General features: G+C 35.1%; 4 protein-coding genes across 4 annotated transcripts; 3 read left to right on the top strand and 1 right to left on the bottom strand.

Moving 5' to 3' along the window:
* Positions 1 to 191: 191 nt before the first annotated feature.
* LOC130495110 (probable serine/threonine protein kinase IRE) lies at positions 192 to 2888 on the top strand. Its single transcript, XM_056986223.1, has 11 exons — positions 192 to 280; positions 375 to 515; positions 583 to 675; positions 774 to 975; positions 1069 to 1154; positions 1252 to 1340; positions 1485 to 1536; positions 1624 to 1680; positions 1774 to 1929; positions 2040 to 2123; positions 2197 to 2888. The coding sequence occupies exons 1-11, from the start codon at positions 206 to 208 to the stop codon at positions 2284 to 2286; spliced, it is 1125 nt and encodes a 374-aa protein (XP_056842203.1). The 5' UTR covers positions 192 to 205; the 3' UTR covers positions 2287 to 2888.
* Positions 2889 to 3507: 619 nt separating this feature from the next.
* Positions 3508 to 4802, bottom strand: LOC130512389 (transcription factor MYB20-like). Its single transcript, XM_057010327.1, has 2 exons — positions 4327 to 4802; positions 3508 to 4093 (listed from the first exon to the last, which is right to left on the bottom strand). Exons 1-2 carry the CDS (start codon positions 4599 to 4601, stop codon positions 3646 to 3648), a joined length of 723 nt encoding a protein of 240 aa, XP_056866307.1. The 5' UTR covers positions 4602 to 4802; the 3' UTR covers positions 3508 to 3645.
* Positions 4803 to 8039: 3237 nt separating this feature from the next.
* Positions 8040 to 8806, top strand: LOC108856495 (pectinesterase inhibitor 11; the record flags this gene model as incomplete). The annotated part of the gene is given in 1 exon segment (XM_018630306.2): positions 8040 to 8806. A coding segment is annotated over 1 exon segment (600 nt), but the record flags the coding sequence as incomplete, so codon positions are not given.
* Positions 8807 to 12736: 3930 nt separating this feature from the next.
* On the top strand, positions 12737 to 13607 carry LOC108859512 (21 kDa protein). Its single transcript, XM_018633420.2, has one exon. The coding sequence runs from the start codon at positions 12852 to 12854 to the stop codon at positions 13443 to 13445; it is 594 nt and encodes a 197-aa protein (XP_018488922.1). The 5' UTR covers positions 12737 to 12851; the 3' UTR covers positions 13446 to 13607.
* The last annotated feature ends 3916 nt before the right edge of the window (positions 13608 to 17523 follow it).

Genomic DNA, 17523 nt, shown 5'->3' with positions numbered 1-17523 from the left:
TAATGATCGAACATCAATAGAAGATTTTGAAATTATAAAACCAATCAGCCGGGTGCATTTGGAAGAGTGTTTCTTGCAAGGAAAAGGGCAACTGTGATTTGTTCGCTATTAAGGTTGGTGTTATTACTAAACATTATTATACTCTCTCGTATGAATACGTTCTTCTTACCTGTCTATGATGGTACAGGTTTTAAAGAAGGCTGATATGATCCGTAAGAATGCTGTTGAGAGTATTTTAGCGGAGCGTAACATCCTTATCTCAATTCGTAACCCGTTCGTGGTATGTAATGTCAAACACTTTAAAATCGCTGTCATGAATAACATTTGTAAAAAACTGTGGGGCTTTCCCCTAATGCTTCTACTAAGCTGTGCAGGTCCGGTTTTTCTATTCTTTCACATGCCGTGAAAATCTTTATCTGGTCATGGAGTACTTGAATGGAGGAGATCTCTTTTCCTTGCTGAAAAATCTTGGTTGCTTGGACGAAGACATGGCCCGTATTTATATTGCAGAAGTGGTAAAAAGACCTCAAATTTGCTCGCTTTGTTATAGAAATTGTACTTGAATCAAATGCCTTTTTTCAGGTGCTTGCACTGGAGTATTTGCATTCAGTAAATATCATTCACAGAGACTTAAAGCCGGACAATTTGTTGATCAATCAGGATGGTCACATCAAGGTAAATAAATATCTATCGATTATATAATAAACCTTTGCGTTAAGCATCCAAGATTTGGTCCACATTTCTCATAAAACCTCTGTTACCTTGTGATACAGTTGACGGACTTTGGGCTTTCCAAGGTTGGTCTTATCAACAGCACAGATGACTTATCAGGTGATGCATCATTGGGAAATAGTGAGTTTTTAGCAGAAGATGGAAACACTCAACATTCACAAGACAAAGATAGCCGTAAGAAACATGCAGTTGTTGGAACACCTGATTATCTTGCACCTGAAATACTTCTTGGAATGGGTCATGGTTAGTATCTTCATAAGGGCATTTGCCTTTTTTTATATATATTATGTCATCATTAAATCTGTTCATGGACTTATATTATATCACTAACTACAGGTAAAACAGCTGATTGGTGGTCAGTAGGTGTTATTCTTTTTGAGGTTCTCGTGGGTATTCCTCCTTTCAATGCAGAAACCCCACAGGTAATATTATCAAGCTGACTTCATCAGATGTAAGAAGACATACATGATACATTATTCTAATTGGTTGTTAACGTTTCTTTCATTCATGGGTTTTCAGCAAATTTTTGAAAATATAATCAACAGAGATATACCATGGCCTAATGTGCCAGATGAGATATCTTATGAAGCATATGATCTGATCAACAAGTAAGATCTCACACTTCTGCAAATAAATCTCAGAAACTTCATCTCTTCCCGCATTCTCTGTATCTCCACGCCTTTAATCGTCATCAGAGAGAAACAAGAACATGTTGATTGTGGTAACATTGTCTGCTTATGTCCTTGTTTCAGGCTGTTAACCGAAAATCCTGTACAAAGACTAGGTGCAACAGGAGCTGGAGAGGTAAAGCTCTATTAGTTCATCCCGTAGCTAAACATTTTTTTCTTTCTTCAAAGCTAGATCAAGTCTTCTGAAAATCTACTTTTACAGGTGAAACAGCATCACTTTTTCAAAGATATTAACTGGGACACGCTTGCCAGGCAGAAGGTTGTTTCCACATTCTGATCACAAACTAAGTTAGTTCCCTGAGAAAACGAATCTCCTATACTAACTTCAGTTTTTTTGTATCCTTTGTTACAGGCTATGTTTGTACCATCAGCTGAGCCACAAGACACAAGTTATTTCATGAGCCGATATATATGGAACCCGGAAGACGAAAATGTTCATGGAGGCAGCGATTTTGATGACCTTACAGACACATGCAGCAGCAGCTCCTTCACCACACAGGAGGAAGATGTATCTCTCTCTTTTTTTTTAACTCACTTCCATATCTCTCCTTAATTTCTCGGCACGCTTGAAGAAGTTCCATAACAAATGTTTTTATGTTGTAAAAAAAAAAAAAACAGGGGGATGAGTGTGGCAGCATAGCAGAATTAGCAAATGGACCCAATCTTGCTGTGAAGTATTCCTTCAGCAATTTTTCTTTCAAGGTTAGTTTAATTCCTACGCTCTCCCTTTGGCATACCTTTGAATGCTTATTAATGGCTCTTTTGTGGTGATCAGAACCTCTCACAACTGGCTTCGATCAACTACGATCTTGTCCAGAAGAACGCTAAGGAATCAACAGAAGCTTCAAACCCATCAGCCCCTTGAACCAAAACCGAAACCAAAAAACTAGCTCTGGGCCCAGAAGTATGATGATGAATGTGTGTTGAGCATCTACGTACTTCAAGTGCTGATTGGTTTTGGTTCATCAAGCCGTTGGTTTCTTCTCTATGGGGAAAGAAAACAAAAGGTAAGAATAACTGGGAAGCATAGCGCATTAGATTAGGAAGCAAAAAGAGCTACAGAGATCTCATCCCTCAAGATTCTTCAAGATTACTACTCTCATCTCTCTCGCATATGTATACAAAAAAAAAAATAACAACTCTTTTTCGTTGTTGTTTTACATATGATAACAAAGATCCCCGTTAAACCTATTTCGAGGAATCTACTCAAGAACCAAATTAAGCAGCTGGTGAAGAAGATTGTACCAATCTTCAAAGTTTAACTTATATATTTATAACTTTTAAGATTGTAGCAAAGCTTTTTTATTTTTACTTTGAACATGTTTACTTGATGTGAAGGCTTTGTTCATTGCTTTAGTACGTACCTTCATACAAGGATGAAGTTAAAAGCTGTAGAGGCTATATAGTGACGTAAATAACGTTTATTATTAATCAGAAAATACAAAATACTAGCTCTTGATGATGTTATTCGTTATAACTTATAAGTAATTGGTCCAACAACATTAATCCACGTATGTGTATAGAATTAAGTAAAACTAGATCTTGATCCGCGCTTTGGAAGCGCGGAATATTTTACGATGAAAATTTTTACTAATAATTTAAAAAATATTTTGGTAACTTTTAAAGAGTATGTATCTAAAATATTTTTGCATTTAAATCAATGTTTTTAAATTCAACCCGATTGTGATTATACCGGTTAATCCGGAGATCTAACAATTCAATTTAGGTTTTTAAAATATTCATATTAAAAGATCACTAAAACCCGAGACTAATCGATTGAACTAATGGATGACCGATATGTAATCTAATTTGATTTAAATTGTAATAGTTTCATAATTTGTAATCTTATAATCCAAATTTTAAAGTTCATTATTTGCAATTTATGAAATTATGACGTTTCTAAAAAAATTTAAAGAGAAAATTATGGATATAAAATAACTAAGATTAATTATTGTATTGTTTGGAAACATTGATAGTAGTATATAAAATATATTGTTTGGAAACATTGATAGTAGTATAAAGAAATAAGTATATTGTTTGGAAACATAGATAGTAGTATAAAGAAAGGAACATTAGTGATTTAATGTAGGTTTAACTATAAAGTATAAAAATGTATTTAATTTAAAAACTTACAAAATAAATATTAGGTCCAACAAAATGTTTCTGTTTTAATAAGATAGATGAACCTAAACATAACCAAGCTAGCATGTATTTTATTCTCACTCTAGTCGTCGAAACATCCAAGTTCGAAATCTTCGTATCCAAACTCTCCATACTTCAACCACAGTGATGACGATGACGAACATGATGACGTAATGTCGCCGGACAATAGCATGGTCAGCTCTCCCGCGGAGGAGCATCCTCCTCCGTCATTCTCCATTAAAAAGCTCCACGGTTGAATACTGTCACCGTCCACGTCAGCTAAGTGGTTTAGATTTCCTGCAGACGTGTCATTCTGCAAACCCACTGGTACCTCTGTCTCGTCCCGAGGGTTTCCACCGTTGACCAATGTCGTCTCCTCCTTCTCGCGGTTGACTTTCTGTTGGTCAAACGGATGATGTGTGTTTGGATCAATACCCATTCTTATGAGCTTCCTCTTTATATGAGTGTTCCAATAATTTTTTATATCGTTATCTGTTCTTCCCGGTAGTTCTGCTGCAATCTTCGACCATCTACAGTATTAAGTGTGCACACAGTATGTTGTTACTAGAATATAATATTGTACGTGAAATGTAAAACAGTCATCTACATATTTTACTAAAATATAAGTCGTACGTTGGTTAGATAAAATGAAATAAACATTTCACTAAATACGAATTTTAAGGAGAAATATTCCTCTACTTTATGTTATTCAGAAAAATAATTGACATTAGTAAATTATTTGTGATGGAAATAAAATAAAAACCTATTGCCAAGTTGCGCATGAAGATCAATGACTAGTTGAATTTCCTCTTCACTAAAAAGACCTCTCTTGAGATCTGGCCGCAGATAATTAGTCCACCGGAGACGGCAACTTTTGCCGCACCGCCTTAGCCCCGCCAGCTTTGGCACATCTCTCCAGCACCATCCACCGCTTCCTCCACGTGTCCTTAAGAAATCAACTAGTTTCCCATCTTCGTCCGCTGTCCATGGCCCCTTTCTCAATCCAACCTCATCACAACATGGTTTACGACCACCCATTACTACTCTTTAGACTTCACACGCAAAAATAAAATGTCTTTTTACCAAACTTACACTTTCTTGGTAGTTTACAAAAAAAAACTTATATTTTCTTATATTTCAAAATCATGAAAGAAACTAGGTTAGAATCATGGGCTCGGAAATGTAACATGGAAAAGGAAAGAAAAATAAACACAAAAGTGGTATAATTAAGCAAGTTTATCTCAACTAACTAACTATATATACACATACGTATGGAGTTTCTTGGCCAAGTTTTGGGGGTGTTTGAGATAAATAATTATTCAGTATATATTAGTATATTCTATATATATATATGTATGTATATTCTTGAACTGACGTATCTGACGGTGGGGTTCGATAACTCGAACCGAAATTTCGTGACCCATTGCTACAAGCATTAGAAAATTCGATGTAAACCTTTCCCGATTTAGAAACTTTGTTACAGATGACATAGCGTAATTGTTTTACCATATATCCACCTTTCATATCACTTGTTAGCTTTACGGCTCATGTTGGATTCCTCGTAAACTTTATGATAGTTAGCTAACACTTTTAATATGTGCACAATTGTTACTTAATTATTCTTGGCAATGGCCAAAACAGACATATATACATATGTATGCAGATAGTCTATTTATTATTTTCTCTTTCTCTTATTTTTCAACTCTTATATTAACTTGGCTCTTATATGTTTATCCACATTTTTTTAATATGTTTATCCACATGTTTTTAAGTAAAAAGGAAGATCACGCTACTTGCGTTTTGATCATGACAAGAAAGTGAGACTTAAAATAGAGACAAAGAACATGAGACTTCTCTTTTAAGTTTAACTGTTATTTTTTAATTGAAAAATTCTTTGTAAACAAAATTCCAATTAATGACGTATCCACACCCCTTTTGAGGAGGATACGTCTAATAGACAGTTCCGAACACGCCAGGACTGTGCTCTAGCGTCTGATGTCAACATATTGGCTGTCTGACAAAATCTAAGAGCTGGAGCTTTCTCAAAAACGAGTGATTAGAGCCAGTTTTTGTTTATATGAGGCTCAACCGTTGATATCTTCCGCTGAGGATGATCATATGAATAAGAACACTTGCTCAGGCTGTTCTCAGACTAAGACGAAGTCAGTCCAGACTCCAGGCCCGGCTAGTTAACTTGCACAAGGAAACAAGCAATGACATGTCATTAATCATTATCTATAATGCCTTTGCTAGGTTTAGTCGTACATCTTTTGTTTGAATGTGTTATGTGGAGAAGACCCTCAACAGATGCTGATTGGATATGAGAAGAACAATAACTAATAAACTACTCTTGAAATGAAAAGACGAGAAAACCGAGCTATAAGTCTATAACTTGTTATAAACTACACATCAAACTTTTACATGCTCTTTGGGAACTTTGTCTACCTTGTCTACCTATAGAACAAACAAGAGAATTAGTAGTCATGGGCTTTGACAGAGTAATCTCGGGCCTTTATCGAGTGAAGCCTTGGACTTTCTTCATTTGTTACAAACGTAAAACTATGTTCTAGAAATTTAAATATCTTGCTTCACTTTTTAACAGTGAGGTTCCCTTCGGTGCCAGACCAATATGAACGAAATTTGTTTAAAGCACAAGTTAATATAAGAAAATATACAACTAATCATCATAAACAATGCAAAAGCCGCTTATGTGGCTTATGCTAGATTGAAATCTACCATTTTTCAATGTATTTTTAGCCTTATTTATCATGTCAACTTTTTTGAAAGTTTGTTAATAAGTAAGACTTTATTACTCATAAATGAATAGGTGACACTTTTTTTCTTTTTCTAAGGATTTCCATTGAAATGTTTTCCCACTCCTTTTCTACAAACCTGTCGAGTCCACACTCTACATGAAAAAGATGTGTAAAAGGAAAAGTTATTTGATTTCCACTATTAAATACGTTAAACATAAAATAAAATATATTAATGTATGGCCTTACGCGGAGAAGGTGGTACGACTGTGTATTTGACCCAGTAATCTCTCTGGATCACGTTCATAGATCATCATCATCATCACATGCCTAAGCGAGAATTATTGTTCAGTTGTTTCATTGCATTTTATTATGCCTTATTTTCTGGGGATTTCTTATTTTCTTTCTCGTCGTGTCCTCCCCTTCCCTCAACTATTTCATACGATAGTGAAGGACCCACCCAAACCAATTATCTATTTCAACACTGCAAATGAGAATCATGAGATATTTATATTATACTACGTACTATACATGAACATGCCAACTTGGCAACTTAATTGTTCCGTACCGCACGAGAAACAACAGTGCTGTTATGTCGGTAGGTTATTACTCCCTCCGTTTCATATTAAGTGTTGTTGTAGAGATTTTTTTTCGTTGCAAAATAAGTGTCGTTTTCATATTTCAATGCAGAATTTATTAATTTTATTCTGTATTTTATTTTTCTATTGGTCGAAATACATGGGTAATGATGTTTTTGTATGAAAAATATACAAAATTTAATGATTTTTTAATCCGTGTGCACAACTCTAAAATGACACTTATTCAGAAAGAAAGAGAGGGAGTAGTAAATAGTACCATCTCAATTTAACGTGATTAACAAAATTATTATGAGATCATTGTCGTTATCAGTTAAGTTAAAAACACTTAATGTGATCATTGGGACTGGAATAGTTTTGACTTGTGAGCGTATCTGTTGTTCGATTTTGACAATGACAATGCAATTTACATTCAATATTTATTACTTTCTTGTATTATATTACGGCTTGATTGATGCAATTTCGTTAATCGCTACTGTATCTTTTTCTTCCCTTGGGTTGAATAAAACGAAAAATGTTTATCTCTACTCGCTTTTGATTATGTTTAATATAATTTGAATTGATACTTCACGTTATGATCTGGACCGACGTTGAGAGGACCCTGCCATGATTTTATGTCAAACCAATTCCAACAAATAATTGAGCCCTGCCCCTGCGTTAATATAACGTCATTTAGACGTCTGATTGGTTCTCGCGCGTCGGTGGATTGATTCGTAGATAATCTAACTTAGATTCAACCTAATTTCTATGCGATTCATATTTGTTATAAGCAACTCAGACGTCAGACCATTTGGTGACTACTAGAGAATTTATGAAAGAACAAGTAATTTGTAAGTTTTCAATAAACATCAGTTGAGCGTTTTTTTATTAATAGATTCCAACAAAGTGTATAGGTTAGAATTTTCGTTTCTAAAAGTCTAATCCACTGTTTGTTTTCCTTCTTCGCTGATTTTTTTTTCCTTAATTATATTCCACCGCGTATTACGGCCAACAGTAGAATAGAAAAAAATCTAGACAAAGTTGTACACTCTATAAATATTCAACCCCAGCTCTCTCTTCTCCACACACTCAATTCTCTCACTTCCTATCTAGCTTTCTTACAAGAAACACCAATGGCAAAACTAAACCAAACTCTCTTTCTAATCCTCTCAATCTTCTTCTTCTTCTCGCCGGCGCTCACTGCCGCCACCGCAGCCTCACGGGCTGGAGCCTCCAACAAAGCCGTGAACTTCATCCAATCCTCTTGCAAAACCACCACATACCCAGCCGTGTGCTTCCACTCCCTCTCAGCCTACGCAAACGCCATACAAACAAGCCCTAAACGCTTAGCCGAGACCGCTCTAGCCGTAACCCTGAGCCGAGCCCAATCCACCAAACTCTTCGTCTCGCGTCTGACGCGTTTCAAGGGCCTTAAGAAGCGCGAGGTCGAAGCCATCAAGGACTGCGTTGAGGAGATCAACGATACCATTGACCGTTTGACCAAGTCGGTCCAAGAGATGAAGCTATGTGGGAGTGCCAAAAATCAAGATCAGTTTGCGTTCCACATGAGTAATGCTCAGACTTGGACTAGTGCGGCTTTGACAGATGAGAACACTTGCTCCGATGGTTTCTCGGGTCGGGTCATGGATGGAAGGATCAAGAACTCGGTTCGAGCTAGAATTGTTAACGTGGGTCACGAAACTAGCAACGCCCTGTCCTTGATTAATGCATTTGCTAAGAAGTATTAATTTAAGTTTTAAGAAATATTTTGTGGCATCTCATATATAAATAATATATATAATGGTCTCCGTAAATGTAATATATATATGCCGAGTTGGTTAGATTTTTTTTTCTTATTTGGTTTGTACTATTGTCCATTTGTATTTTGAGATATAAAAGTTTAAGAAGTTGAGGATTTAGATTATTTTTTTTTACAGTTTTGAAAATATGGACAAGTTGAGATATACTCTCTTTCACACGCATTACTTTCCTTATGACAAGTTGGGCATACATCTTTTTCTTTTTCAAAAAAAAAAGTTGGCCGTACATTTTCATGTTTTAACATCGACCTTTTTCAAACAACAGAGAAGTTGAAAATAGACACATGTAATATAAGTCTGCTTAATTAGTCGATATGAATCACTGCTTTGTCGACAATTAATTGAAAATTGGGGGGGGGGGGGGGAGGAGGAAACAATACTACTTTAGCTAAAAAAAAGCCGAGTGATTGTTTATACTTTCGGCTTGCCCACATGAATCTTTTTTTTGGTAAAATCCCATATGAATCTTCTCTCTCAAAATGTATCTTGTTGAAAACAAACCATTAACAACTATATGAAAAATATAATAATCTAATAAAAGGCTCATAAGAATAACTCAATTCTTGTCTAATAAGTTGTGTCTTATTTGATTGAAAAAAAAAGAATAACTCAATTTTGGTGATCTTTAGATATATGTTCGTATTCTTCGTTGGAACCACGTGGGTTGTCTGATGGATACTAATTTTTTCAAAAGCAGTGTGCAGAAATTTGGGGTTTGGTCCATGATTTTCGTTGTCGCTTCGATTCTTTACCATTCGTATATACACGATCATTCAAATTATAGCCATGCACCTTTCAAAAAAAAAAAATTATAGCCATGCATAAACACAATACACACATATTGTACGGATGCTGATCGACCTACGTCTCCCCCAAGAAAAATATCTCTCGACCTGAAAGCCCATGTTATAGTGTGGCCAATGCATTATTGCCTTTGCCACCCCATAATTTGACGTGGCATTGTGGCCTAATGTACAATAAAATTTATATGGCCTTTTATATAAATACCCCTGGATAAATACTAATGTGAAATAGTAATACAAAACAACACAAAAAAATCTTAAAATCATTGAACATGGCTGAATCTGTAATACAAATTGTACCAAAAAATGTAATACAAATGTGGCTCTAAAATTTAATACTCCTTCATTTTAATTTGTTTTATTTTAATATGTCATTTTAGATTTACGCACCAAAATTAAGTAAATATTTAGTTTTGCATATTTCTAAAATAAAACATTGTTATTATCTATACATCTAACCATAGTTTAACCAATAGAAATATAAATAGAAAATATTTTTAATAAATTTTACATCAGAATTCTAAAACAACATTTAAATGAATTTCTTTTACTTTAAAATGTAGACAAATTTATTTGAATTATTATACCTTTTGAAAAAAAAATTACTTGAATTAGCAAGAAGATAGGGTGATTGATTTAGTGAAATATTGTTTTTGTACAATACACACCATTTGCATCTGTGCCAGACAACTTTTTCCTTTGAAAAATCCCATACTATTATTCTTTCTAAGATGTCAGATATTTTACTTAAACAAAGTAATGATATTATGTTAGATATCATATAGTATAAACTACCAAATCGATGAATAGTATTTAATATATCAACTTATATTACATATACATATATAACATACATAATATTATAATATAAAATAGCAATATTGGATATATCGTCTACATGTAATTTTATAATCAATCTTATAATAGTATATAATATAGGAAGCCTAAGAGCTTAATTTCTTACATTAATGGGGATTATAAAGTTAGAGAATTTTATAGTATCAAACAAAATTAAGTTAACAAGCAAGAAAGTTATGAGATATATGGCACCTCAACATGGAATTGACACTACAATACAAGTTGATATTTCGAATCACGTGCTACTGCTTATAGATATTTGTGTGTGAAGACGTGTTTAGGATAAATATGGATATTTTGGGAGCAGACAATGATTTTGGGCCACATTCAGCTGCGTCTAGTACGTTACGAGGACGATTATAACCATATCTCACATTCATTGGTTTAAATGCTTTTCTGCTAAATACCATATAAAATGTAAGATTTACAAGTTGAATCTAAAGAGTTACTCACTTTGGCAAAAAGAAATAAAAAACAAGGTGGTGGGATTAGAGTTAGGAACGAATTCCTCTGATTATCTAAGCCACAAAGACATTACAATTTTTAAGTGCTTCCTCCTTTTTGCGGTGATAGTTTTACGTACCTCGCCGACACTGCACCAGAAAATGGCGGAAGTGGAAAGCGAAGTGTGGTTGTGGAGAACATTGTATCTGTTTCTAAAGGTGGAATGCAAGCCAGCTTCCTAAGCACTGTGGATGGCCATGTTGTTGATGACCTAACTACAATTAATTATATATTTGTTTTTTTTTTACATTCACTAAGGACGATTAGAACCTTAAATGTGGGGGGCGGGTTGCATTACGTTCACAATTTGACTTCCACGATGGCTATTAGTCTTTACTAGAGTATCATTCAAAACGATAAAACCATCGGAAATTATCAACTTGTCGACTCCAATTGCTTCTGAAAGAGACCACGAATTGGCCATGGAGAAATGATCTATTAGCCACTTAAATACATCATTCCAAATGTTATTAATGCTTAGTTAAACAAATATATTATGTTTGGCTCAAAACTGCAAATTCCTTTAAAGCCTTTCTTCAAAAAAAAAAAACTGCAAATTCCTTTATCGTTTTGAACAATAGGAAATTACCAACTTGTCGACTCCAATTGCTTCTGAAAGAGACCACGAATTGGCCATGTAGAAATGATCTATTAGCCAATTAAATACATATCATTCCAAATGTTATTAATGCTTAGTTAAACAAATATATTATGTTCGGCTCAAAACTGCAAATTCCTTATCCCAGACTCAGTGTCTTAGCCGTGTGTTGCTTTCACATGTTTTTTTTTTCCATCGAAAATATTATATAAAAGGGCCAAGCCCAACCGAGTACAAATTACAGAATAAAAAGCCCGATAAACAGCGGGCCCAAAATTACAACGAAATTGGGCCTACAGCCCAACCCAAACCACCAAAACCCTAGCGCTACGGGGAACTCGAGATGCAGCCGCGCATCAATCTAGACTGAAAAGAACAGGACACGTGTGCGTCTCTCCTACCGCGAGAGACACGCGTCACACAGGCAACACATCACCACTGTTTCTTGCTATCACCGGAGAACCGCTCCTCGGTTCACCGGACCCAACCGGAGCTCACCAACTCCAAACGTCACCACCACGAACACTTTTCCTATCTCGAGTGGCCATAATCGGAGAGCATCTATCGCCGCTGCGAGATGTCATCCACCACCGTTGACCGTCCACACTCGGGAGAAAACGCCGCATGCAAGCCCGATCAAACCATCGGAGCCCTTCATCCACCTCCATCGAGGCTACAACCATCGAAACCAAAGGAACCGAAAAGAAAATAAAAGCAAAGATTAAACCCTACAAAATTAGGCGCCGAGAGCCGGCGGCGCAAGACAGAGGAGATCTTCACACTCCGGAGACAAAAACCGACGACGGCAGAACTGCAGAAGCTTCCCCGTTGCGGAAACAGAGGCTGGCGTCGACGGAGCTGAGGGAACCTCCATCTCCCGGAAGAAGAATCGAACTAAAAGTGTCTCCACCGCACCATCGTAACTCCGCCGCCGCGTCGTAACTCCAAGAACAGAACCACCGTTTTGATGGCTGGCCAGAGCTCGGACAAGGCGGAGGCGGAAGCCGGAAGAGGTGGAGGGGAAACAACAGACTGGTGATATTTGCTGAAAGAAAAACGGACGCCGGCGGCGGCCCGGACGCTCACGCGCCGGTCGACCGCCGGATCCAACCTTTGAATTACTTTCTCTCTCTTCTCTCTCTTCTCTCTATATTTAACCACCGAGTTGCTTTCACATGTTAGATATTTCTTTTTATTTTTTCTCATTTTCCTTATAAAACATCTTCATTCATGCAATCAAATTCCCACTTGCGTATTATTTTTTCTGTTAAATGAATATCATCTAAATAATTTATCTATATATACACCTCAGTTAAATAGAAACGCTACAACAACATCATCACATTCACAATCTCATATAACTCATACTATATAAGAATGGCTGGATCTCTTAGATTTAATCATCACTTCCTCACATCTCTTCTCATTACCATTACGATAACCACGCTCAAGTCGGTCCATACAGCAACAACAACAAACACGGAGTTCGTAAAATCATCATGCAAATTCACAACATATCAAAAACTCTGTGTCACTTCACTCTCAACTCAATCCAGTCTCATCCAAACCAGCCACAAACTCATGGCTCACGCGGCTCTCAACATCACATTAGCCTCGGTTAAAGCCACATCAGCAATGATGGTGCGTCTCTCGAGTAGTCAGCTCAAGCCCAGAGAAGTCTCGGCCATGAGAGACTGCGTTGAGGAGCTAGGTGACACGTTGGCGGAGCTTAGGAAATCGATAGGTGAGATGGGTCTGTTAAGTGGCTCGAACTACGAAATCTACATGAGTGATATTCAGACTTGGGTTAGCGCGGCTCTGACCGATGAGAACACGTGCTCGGATGGTTTTGGAGGAGCTGACATGAATGGGAAAGTCAAGGATTTGGTTAGAGGGAGGATTTTGGTTATTGCTCATCTAACGAGTAATGCTTCAGCTTTGATTAATCACTTTGCTTATATTCATGGCTAGAGAGACTAATATATTTTTTAGTTTCTTTTTATCGAAAATTTCTGTTGCTTTTGTCAGTTTGTGTATATAACAAATAGTAATAGTACAATGTATCGCTCGTCTTTAAGATTCCGGAATCAATATGTACCAGAAAATATTCAATATTTTTTCTTTGCTATCCAATGTAGTTGTAGATGCATCATTTTCTTACTTTGACAACTTTCCAAAATAACTGAATAAATCTTGAGCCCAACCCATCATGTATGTCTAAAAGCCCGTTAACAAGAGATATATTCTTTTATGCATAATTTAAATAAAAATCTTATAAAACGTAATATTTTATAAATATCAATCTAGAATATATTTTTTATGAATAAAATAAAATATATAAGTATATATAATTTCTTCATCAGATTCTGCAAAGAAATAATCAAGATATATTCATTGCAATTACTATAGAGTAATCTATTACATATTAAATGATGTACAATCATTCGAACCCTTTGTTTGTTCTAATTTCTTAGTCATATGATTAGTATTTATAATTCTCATTATTATTAACCTATGAGGTGACTCTAATACCAATATTAGAAGAAAACGAAGGTTTTCTCCCTAATAATTTAGTATTAGGTGGGAACGTTGACAAGTTGTGGAGGAAACGTCTTCACAAAGTGCAAATATATTTAGCACTAAAGAATTGCATGATTAAATTTTTGTAATTATTTACATTTGAGCTTATTTTTTAGACAACTATATTATTTATGACTCTTGTGCACGGGTGATTTTTTATACTTTAATGTAGGATATACTCTCTTGTGATTAAAGGTAGAAACTTTGATTGGTTAAAGGCTTACAAATAAAAGAAGAACATATCACCGTTACAAAAATGCTGCAATAATTTTCTTCATTTATGCTGTTTGATGCATGTCATTGATGTCAATAGTATGATTACTGAATAAATCAATGAGTAATATAATGCCAACATTGCATTGCAAAAACCAAAAAAATATCAATCAGTACAACAGAATAAAGAGCTAATTATGCCTACTCCAACACACTTGAAATTCTGTTTTTTCTATTATATAATGTAGAATAATTTCTTTAGTAAGACAAAATTAAACTCTAATGTGCCCAATTATTTGTATATTTGGTCGTCATACTCTTATAGGCTTATATGACCATGAATACATATTTGGTGAAATGATCTCCACAATCAAACCAATCACGCCTCAAGAGATTATGTTAACTTACACCACATATAACCTCTTTTGATTTCTTTCGAGCATGTAATAACAATATGATTGCCACTAGTTAACCTCTCAAAATATTTCTACGTTAAAATCCAACTAAACTACTCCAAACAAATAAGATCAATTTTATTTCCAACGTTTTATCAAATAAAATATAGGATCTTCCTTCTGCAAAGTCACAATCAATCTTCGATCTTTACTGAAACATGTTTCATTAACATTTTGGTCAGTTTACCACCAGAGAAACACATGATCTCAGGTTAAGAGAAAAAAACTAGCTGCAATTCATTACTTTGCATTAAAGACAAGTTTTGTATTAACAACATACATGGGTCATGTCACTCGTGTCTGTTATTGGAGATCATTCAATGCCATATATATATATATATGGATAGGTGTATGTAGAAAATTAGAAATAGGTTAACCAAATTCAAACTCACACATGAGCTTCACGTGTAGCACACTACTTGGGCTCCATAAAATGATAACGGGTCCACCAAGACACACTCATTAGACCTGAAAGAACGGTGGTTCGTTGGCAATGGCTGACTTGACAGTGGCTAGGACCAGCCGGACTCACGAGATCAATCATATATACTTTCTAGTGGGACCAGCGGAGCGTCTTCAACCGCAAGATATAGTAAATTTATGTGACTTGACTGGTTAGGATCGAACAAGCTTAACCGATTGGTCTTCAAACTCGGGCTGGCAAGAAAACGTGTGATATCCTGAATGTAATTAGTAAAACTTTATCAGTAAACTCAGACGGTTTATCGGTCCCATCATCCAAGGAGATGAAAGAAAAATATATGAAAACATTGATTTTGTTTTTTACTCGCTATTTTACTTTCTTATTTTATATTTCATATTTTAAATTTATTGTCTTCTTTTATTGAGTAAAGGTTTTTTAATCTGTATTGTTTGCACTATTTTTTATAATTAAGAGCACAAAATTTAAACGCCATTTTTTGTTGTTGCTTCAACTTTATAAACAATAGATTAATAACTACATCTTTCCGGTTGCAAAAAAAAGAAGAAAACTATATATTTCCATTAAACAATAGTTTCTTTTGCCGCCATACATTTTTTACATGCATATATGCTATTAAAATATATAGCGAAACACCACACTACATGCATCTTAACAGAAAAGAAGAAAAAACTCACAATATAGGAGACATCAATCGATAGTACGTACGTTTTACTCACGAAAAAGTGTAGCTATATATATAGACTATATACTAAAATGATATATAAGTTGCAGGAACAATCATAGTGTTTACAAGTGGAGAATTGGAAGCGTACTGCTTAAGAAGCACATTTTTATATATTTACATTAATAGCAATATCAGAGACATAAGAGGAAACGAAAAATGCCGAAAAAAAAATTAAAGAAAATAGGTCTAACGCATTTAGGTCATAATATTTCACTATAGAATCTAATGATCAATATGATTTTTAGTTCTCTTATCCTCTCATTATTCGAGAAGAAATTTATCAGCTTTTAACATATAACCAATGTTGGACGAAACTTCGAACCAGTCCTCATCAACCAAATATTCGATTAATGTGGTGTTGTGTAGTTTTATTATTATTATTTTTAAGAAAAAGAATTTCAGCATTTTTTTTCTTTACCCATAAAAAGTAAAAGATTTAATGTTCTTCCTGATTTAAATCACGGATCAATTTATGTTGAACACAAAACCAATGTGAAGTATTGATATAGCGGAAGCCTGTAAGGATAGGACTAGAGATCCGTTGATTTTGAGAATACCCGGAAAAGTAGGATAATCACAATGATCTTATTTAGTCTAAGAATGCCTAAGATCAATGTCTTCTTAAATTCGTTGAGATCACCAATGATCTACCGAAAACAAGGAACAAAAGAGAAAACTCTTAACTTTTATTAATCAAATCATAAACTGAATACAACCATAAGCCAACGGCTATATATATAAAACCATAAAACCCTAAAATATTAAAGATAATTATCTAAAATAATTAATAGAAACAATAATAAGATATTTGGAATATTTTCAAATATCTATCTACATCATTCTCTCCAGGTTGGAGAAGATTCGTCCTCAAATCTTGTTCGTAGTCTTTGAATCCATCTTGTTTTCCAAGAAAAACTCTTCCTCGAATCTTCAATAGCATATTTTGCACGATTTTTGCACGGATCTGTTTATAACATGAATATTCACAAATCCGTTTTTGCACAAACTTTGCACGCAGTAGATCATGCACGAAATCTTCATCAACACAATTTCGCCCTATTTTTGCACGGCTCTGATTTTCAAAAGATCACTCTTTGAAGACAAACTCAATAACTTGAACATCATCTTCATACACGTCGTAGATCGGATCACCATAAATCTCTCGATAGATCTCATGGTTCTCTTCTCTCTCAACAAAAGGACTTTCGCCCCGGATAGGATAGATGCTAATACTCACCATAACATCCAGAATTGTTCTTCGATTGAGAAACCAAAGAAACGCGGCTCTGATACCACCTGATATAGCGGAAGCCTTAAAGGATAGAACTAGAGAGAAGCCTTAACTCTTCCTCGAATCTTCAATAGCATGTTTTGCACGATTTTTGCACGGATCTGTTTATAACATGAATATTCACAAATCCGTTTTTGCACAAACTTTGCACGCAGTAGATCATGCACGAAATCTTCATCAACACAATTTCGCCCTATTTTTGCACGGCTCTGATTTTCAAAAGATCCCTCTTTGAAGACAAACTCAATAACTTGAACATCATCTTCATACACGTCGTAGATCGGATCACCATAAATCTCTCGATAGATCTCATGGTTCTCTTCTCTCTCAACAAAAGGACT

The sequence above is a fragment of the Raphanus sativus genome, chromosome 5 (assembly GCF_000801105.2).
Source record: "Raphanus sativus cultivar WK10039 chromosome 5, ASM80110v3, whole genome shotgun sequence".
Lineage (NCBI taxonomy): Eukaryota > Viridiplantae > Streptophyta > Magnoliopsida > Brassicales > Brassicaceae > Raphanus > Raphanus sativus.
This window is presented reverse-complemented; position numbering and strand designations above follow the sequence as displayed.

Coding starts and splice junctions, on each gene's coding strand:
- LOC130495110 (XM_056986223.1), top strand. CDS start 206: ATGATCCGTAAGAATGCTGTTGAGAGTATTTTAGCGGAGCGTAACATC. Junction 976..1,068: donor ACTTCTTGGAATGGGTCATG/GTTAGTATCTTC, acceptor CACTAACTACAG/GTAAAACAGCTGATTGGTGG. Junction 1,537..1,623: donor GTGCAACAGGAGCTGGAGAG/GTAAAGCTCTAT, acceptor CTACTTTTACAG/GTGAAACAGCATCACTTTTT.
- LOC130512389 (XM_057010327.1), bottom strand. CDS start 4,601: ATGGGTGGTCGTAAACCATGTTGTGATGAGGTTGGATTGAGAAAGGGG. Junction 4,094..4,326: donor CATGCGCAACTTGGCAATAG/GTTTTTATTTTA, acceptor TTAATACTGTAG/ATGGTCGAAGATTGCAGCAG.
- LOC108859512 (XM_018633420.2), top strand. CDS start 12,852: ATGGCTGGATCTCTTAGATTTAATCATCACTTCCTCACATCTCTTCTC.